Below are 7,497 nucleotides of genomic sequence, written 5' to 3'. Positions count from 1 at the left end.
TCCGGTGAGGGAGCCTGAGAAACTGCTACCACATCCAAGGAAGGCAATGAGTACACTTTAAATATTTTAACGAGGTAAAATTTAAGGGCATTGAGGGTCTGGTGCCAGTGATTGATTAGATGCACACACTGTACTTTTTATAATTATCCTATACAAGTACCAGTACAATTACTGGTAATGACATAGAGCTGAGTTTGAGAATTATAAATATTTCAAAAGTATCGAATAATCAATACACGACCTGCCCACAGACTTGTAAATATAGACGCGCAAGGTCGTTACACGAACCGCTTACCATTATAGTAAAGTACTATGCAAACACATATTACATACACGCAATAAGGGAACTTTAAATTGGAGATTTTACCCTACCACACCCGTCTGTCTCATTCTGAAAACTATTCAAAATAATTGCTATTTTTCATTCTCATTCAAATATAAATAATAGTAAATAATATATAATTTTTGACTGAACTGAACCCAAGTGCCCCTCATATACATGTTCTAACCTAACCTAACCTAAATCTAGTTTTGATTCCTTTAGACTTTAGATTCAAGATTTAATGTGAATATATGCATTAATAAAAACTCATTACTATTTTAATACTAGTTATGCTGCTGTTGATGCACTGATGAAAGCCAGATAGCTAGATCAGTGTTAAGTTAGTCGTAGTTGCCGGTGGGCTTAGGTCTAAAAGAATCCAAACTAGTTTTAAAAGGTTTGGATAGGTTAGGTTAGGTTAGAACATGAATAAGACGGGTGCCCGGCCTCAGGCCGGGCACTTAGGTTCCGGTTAAAAAAAAAAAACCTTACCACTACAAAGTACTCTTATTTATTTTAGAAGATATTGTAAAATAACAATTAGTTTAATTTTTTTTTTTTTTTTTTCACTAACACATTAGGCCCGTCGCGCCGCGCCACTACTATATGGGGCGAAGGTGCGAAGGTGACGGCGACTTTCATTGTTTGTCGCAGGTAACGGGGAATCAGGGTTCGATTCCGGTGAGGGAGCCTGAGAAACTGCTACCACATCCAAGGAAGGCAGCAGGCGCGCAAATTACCCACTCCCTGCACGGGGGGGGAGGTACGGGTAGGTAGTGACGAAAAATAACGATACGGGACTCTTACGAGGGCTCGTTTTCGGAGTGAGTTTCTGCGACTGCCATTGTTTGTCGCGGGTAACGGGGAATCAGGGTTCGATTCCGGTGAGGGAGCCTGAGAAACTGCTACCACATCCAAGGAAGGCAATGAGTACACTTTAAATATTTTAACGAGGTAAAATTTAAGGGCATTGAGGGTCTGGTGCCAGTGATTGATTAGATGCACACACTGTACTTTTTATAATTATCCTATACAAGTACCAGTACAATTACTGGTAATGACATAGAGCTGAGTTTGAGAATTATAAATATTTCAAAAGTATCGAATAATCAATACACGACCTGCCCACACACTTGTAAATATAGACGCGCAAGGTCGTTACACGAACCGCTTACCATTATAGTAAAGTACTATGCAAACACATATTACATACACGCAATAAGGGAACTTTAAATTGGAGATTTTACCCTACCACACCCGTCTGTCTCATTCTGAAAACTATTCAAAATAATTGCTATTTTTCATTCTCATTCAAATATAAATAATAGTAAATAATATATAATTTTTGACTGAACTGAACCCAAGTGCCCCTCATATACATGTTCTAACCTAACCTAACCTAAATCTAGTTTTGATTCCTTTAGACTTTAGATTCAAGATTTAATGTGAATATATGCATTAATAAAAACTCATTACTATTTTAATACTAGTTATGCTGCTGTTGATGCAATGATGAAAGCCAGATAGCTAGATCAGTGTTTCGTTAGTCGTAGTTGCCGGTGGGCTTAGGTCTAAAAGAATCCAAACTAGTTTTAAAAGGTTTGGATAGGTTAGGTTAGGTTAGAACATGAATAAGACGGGTGCCCGGCCTCAGGCCGGGCACTTAGGTTCCGGTTAAAAAAAAAAAACCTTACCACTACAAAGTACTCTTATTTATTTTAGAAGATATTGTAAAATAACAATTAGTTTAATTTTTTTTTTTTTTTTTTCACTAACACATTAGGCCCGTCGCGCCGCGCCACTACTATATGGGGCGAAGGTGCGAAGGTGACGGCGACTTTCATTGTTTGTCGCAGGTAACGGGGAATCAGGGTTCGATTCCGGTGAGGGAGCCTGAGAAACTGCTACCACATCCAAGGAAGGCAGCAGGCGCGCAAATTACCCACTCCCTGCACGGGGGGGGAGGTACGGGTAGGTAGTGACGAAAAATAACGATACGGGACTCTTACGAGGGCTCGTTTTCGGAGGGAGGTTCTGCGACTGCCATTGTTTGTCGCGGGTAACGGGGAATCAGGGTTCGATTCCGGTGAGGGAGCCTGAGAAACTGCTACCACATCCAAGGAAGGCAATGAGTACACTTTAAATATTTTAACGAGGTAAAATTTAAGGGCATTGAGGGTCTGGTGCCAGTGATTGATTAGATGCACACACTGTACTTTTTATAATTATCCTATACAAGTACCAGTACAATTACTGGTAATGACATAGAGCTGAGTTTGAGAATTATAAATATTTCAAAAGTATCGAACAATCAATACACGACCTGCCCACACACTTGTAAATATAGACGCGCAAGGTCGTTACACGAACCGCTTACCATTATAGTAAAGTACTATGCAAACACATATTACATACACGCAATAAGGGAACTTTAAATTGGAGATTTTACCCTACCACACCCGTCTGTCTCATTCTGAAAACTATTCAAAATAATTGCTATTTTTCATTCTCATTCAAATATAAATAATTGTAAATAATATATAATTTTTGACTGAACTGAACCCAAGTGCCCCTCATATACATGTTCTAACCTAACCTAACCTAAATCTAGTTTTGATTCCTTTAGACTTTAGATTCAAGATTTAATGTGAATATATGCATTAATAAAAACTCATTACTATTTTAATACTAGTTATGCTGCTGTTGATGCACTGATGAAAGCCAGATAGCTAGATCAGTGTTTCGTTAGTCGTAGTTGCCGGTGGGCTTAGTGGTACACTATAATCACCCACAAACAAGACAACCGTAACCGTATGTACTACCACATAAGACTGTAATTACTGCATCTATGAGTGAGCTCAACTTAAACTGGACGGCAAGCTGGATTGTATGAAACTATCGATCTCTCCACCACTTCGCTGAGCTCTCAACATTGCCGGCCCGCCAATTGATCGCGCTTACACTTACACATTTATGAGCGCCTGGTACTACGCACTGCGTTTACGTATTCACTATGCCGCTAAATCGAACACCGCCGCCTCATGCGCCATCTTCGGAAGCAAACTTGAGCGTCGAACAGAATTTAAGTGCGGACTATGCTTGTGAGCACGAGGCCTCTGTTTGTAGTACCCCTAAATTAACTTTTCGCAACGCAAAAAGGAGGCGCTCAGCGTCTGACGGCGGTATTACACATTTTATGTCAGAAATGAGACAATTGTTCCAAGAATTAAAAGCCCAGCAATCCGAAACAATCAATAAATTGTGCTCTGCAGTCGAGGATCTTCGTTCTTCGGTCAGCTTTTTGGCGGAAAAATATGACTCACTTGCTTCCAAATACGACAAGCTGGAATCAGGTCGTAAAGATGACCAAAAATGTATAAAATTATTGGAGGAGGCATTAGAAAAATCGGAGCACAGTTACAGGTCCGCTTGTCTGGAGATAAGGAATGTTCCCGTAAATAACGCCGAAACCAAAGAGCATCTTGTAAACACGGTTATTAACACCGGCAAAGCACTTAATTTAGAAATACAACCATATGAAATTAAAGACGTCTTTCGTATCAAGACCAAGATCCCGGAAAATAAAACTATTATAGTCGATTTAAACAGTGTGATTTTAAAGGAAAAAATTATGTTTGCCGTCCGAAAATTTAACAAGGGTCAAAATAGACTATCCACTGAACATTTGAAAATCACGGGACCCGCTAAGCCTGTTTTCATATCTGAAAATCTGACATCAAAAATGAAGAGAGTTTTCTTTTTAGCCAGAGACTATGCGAAAACAAATGACTTTAGGTTTTGTTGGGTGTCGCACGGCAAGATTTATTTGCGCAAGAGGGAGGGTGGTGCTCTGTTTCGAATCTCAAGCGAATCTGACCTAACAAAATTACAAAAACAAAAGTGACTAGATTGCGAAACATCCACAACAAAATACTGCGAGATCGCTGCGTTCGAAGTAGATTACCATTTTTCTGCTTGGTTACACGAGCTGTTCTCTAGTATACTAGCAATTTTCGCGTACAGGATAAGTTTTGTTATGTACCTATGTATCATCACATACTTCGCACACTTATACTATTATACACTCTTACTTACATTTACGCACACTCACAAGTTTTTCTCTCTTTCAACTCCCAATGTTTTCAACGTATACCTTTCTTTCTCAGTTAGGGTTCTATCGTACCTTCCATTTATGGTGAGCTTTAGTGCAGTTCCTCTGTTTATTTCTAAAACGCAATTTAATGGATGACATAACCAATATAGTAAGTGATATTGATCAATCGTCGTCGCCAAAATCTGTAGTTTGCCCCCCTGAAGACACAATACTTCACGTAGATAACATAAATTATCTATTCAAAGTTATGCATGTTAATATACGAAGTATAAACTGCAATTTTAATAACCTATTAGTTTTACTTCACAGAATAAAGCATCGTATTGATATTATCGTTTTATCAGAATGCTGGCTTACTAAATCCCCATTTCTTCCACCATTGGATGGTTTTAAACCTCATGCATCACAATTTAACAGTCAAAACGATGGAGTTGTTGTATACATTAGATCAGAGATTCCATATAAGGTGGAATCCGCCGATATTATTGACGCTAATAATCTTGTTATAAAATTCTCCAACTCGCTAGCAGTGGTATCAATGAGTACACTTTAAATATTTTAACGAGGTAAAATTTAAGGGCATTGAGGGTCTGGTGCCAGTGATTGATTAGATGCACACACTGTACTTTTTATAATTATCCTATACAAGTACCAGTACAATTACTGGTAATGACATAGAGCTGAGTTTGAGAATTATAAATATTTCAAAAGTATCGAATAATCAATACACGACCTGCCCACACACTTGTAAATATAGACGCGCAAGGTCGTTACACGAACCGCTTACCATTATAGTAAAGTACTATGCAAACACATATTACATACACGCAATAAGGGAACTTTAAATTGGAGATTTTACCCTACCACACCCGTCTGTCTCATTCTGAAAACTATTCAAAATAATTGCTATTTTTCATTCTCATTCAAATATAAATAATAGTAAATAATATATAATTTTTGACTGAACTGAACCCAAGTGCCCCTCATATACATGTTCTAACCTAACCTAACCTAAATCTAGTTTTGATTCCTTTAGACTTTAGATTCAAGATTTAATGTGAATATATGCATTAATAAAAACTCATTACTATTTTAATACTAGTTATGCTGCTGTTGATGCAATGATGAAAGCCAGATAGCTAGATCAGTGTTTCGTTAGTCGTAGTTGCCGGTGGGCTTAGGTCTAAAAGAATCCAAACTAGTTTTAAAAGGTTTGGATAGGTTAGGTTAGGTTAGAACATGAATAAGACGGGTGCCCGGCCTCAGGCCGGGCACTTAGGTTCCGGTTAAAAAAAAAAAAACGTACCACTACAAAGTACTCTTATTTATTTTAGAAGATATTGTAAAATAACAATTAGTTTAATTTTTTTTTTTTTTTTTTTCACTAACACATTAGGCCCGTCGCGCCGCGCCACTACTATATGGGGCGAAGGTGCGAAGGTGACGGCGACTTTCATTGTTTATCGCAGGTAACGGGGAATCAGGGTTCGATTCCGGTGAGGGAGCCTGAGAAACTGCTACCACATCCAAGGAAGGCAGCAGGCGCGCAAATTACCCACTCCCTGCACGGGGGGGGAGGTACGGGTAGGTAGTGACGAAAAATAACGATACGGGACTCTTACGAGGGCTCGTTTTCGGAATGAGTTTCTGCGACTACCATTGTTTGTCGCGGGTAACGGGGAATCAGGGTTCGATTCCGGTGAGGGAGCCTGAGAAACTGCTACCACATCAAAGGAAGGCAGCAGGCGCGCAAATTACCCACTCCCTGCACGGGGGGGGAGGTACGGGTAGGTCGTGACGAAAAATAACGATACGGGACTGTTACGAGGGCTCGTTTTCGGAGTGAGTTTCTGCGACTACCATTGTTTGTCGCGGGTAACGGGGAATCAGGGTTCGATTCCGGTGAGGGAGCCTGAGAAACTGCTACCACATCCAAGGAAGGCAGCAGGCGCGCAAATTACCCACTCCCTGCACGGGGGGGGAGGTACGGGTAGGTAGTGACAAAAAATAACGATACGGGACTCTTACGAGGGCTCGTTTGTGAGAAATTGGGTTATGGAAGATTAAAAACGACTCGATGGATAGAACTGAATTTAATATTATCCAAAATTATTATTATTATTTTATTATATTTAGCAAGGTAGGTAATACGTCTATCACCTAGCAAACTGTGAACAACAATGAATGAGATGGCGCTGGTACATTACTTTTATAACATGTAACATTCAAAGTACCTTCTCAAATATAATTATAAATGAAGATTAGTTTTTGTATTTATTTGTAACATAAACCAACACGCCCCCTCAAAAATTAATCGACTTTTATACAAATCAACTTTAAGCAGAACATAATTACCTCCTTGCTTTATCTCTGGGAGTTACATAATAATAATAGCCCAACATTTGTTGCACAGGATTAGGAAAACCCAGTAAAACCTAATCAGACTATTTTATTTACTTAAATTAATGTAAATTAAGTATACAATTGAAATCATCTTTATTCTATCTTTATATAGATTATTCTAAACCCATTTTTCTCCTCATTTCGTGGAAAGTAATGGCAGGTAACGGTTTCGTCAAGGCATCAGCGAGCTGTTGACCTGTGGGAATGTAATTTAATTTTATTACATTTTTCTCAATTTGTTCCCTAGAAAAGTGATATTTAATATCAATATGTTTTGTACGCTTATGATTGGTTGGATTGTTTGCGATACTTATACAGCCATTGTTATCTTCATAGATTATAATTGGGTTTACAATATTTATATTTATACTAGCTGCTAATGATTTAAGCCATAAAGCCTCCCTAACAGCTTCAAATAATGCCATATATTCGGCTTCGGTTGATGATGCCGCTACTGACATTTGTTTTTTACTACTCCAGGTAATGGTACACTGTTCAAACAGTTTAAATAAATACCCGGTTGTACTTTTCCTATCTTTCGTATCATTGCCACCCCAATCTGAATCTACATAGCCACAAAGAATGTTATTATAGTTACACCTTCTGTACGTTAACTTTAAATCAGCTGTACCTTTTAAATATCTTAAAACTCGCTTCA

The 7,497-nt window shown here is 38.6% G+C and overlaps 1 protein-coding gene across 1 annotated transcript; it reads left to right on the top strand.

Annotated features, from left to right (window-relative positions):
- The first annotated feature begins 3,335 nt into the window (after positions 1-3,335).
- Positions 3,336-4,226, top strand: LOC120627000. The gene has a single exon (XM_039894838.1). It carries the CDS (start codon positions 3,336-3,338, stop codon positions 4,224-4,226), a length of 891 nt encoding a protein of 296 aa, XP_039750772.1.
- Positions 4,227-7,497: the final 3,271 nt, after the last annotated feature.

This window comes from Pararge aegeria, chromosome 10, assembly GCF_905163445.1.
Source record: "Pararge aegeria chromosome 10, ilParAegt1.1, whole genome shotgun sequence".
Lineage (NCBI taxonomy): Eukaryota > Metazoa > Arthropoda > Insecta > Lepidoptera > Nymphalidae > Pararge > Pararge aegeria.
Note: the sequence above shows the minus strand (reverse complement) of the source record. Positions and strands in the feature narration are given on the sequence as shown.

What these genes read in the sequence shown, in the direction of transcription:
- LOC120627000 (XM_039894838.1), top strand. Translation starts at nt 3,336, where the DNA reads ATGCCGCTAAATCGAACACCGCCGCCTCATGCGCCATCTTCGGAAGCA.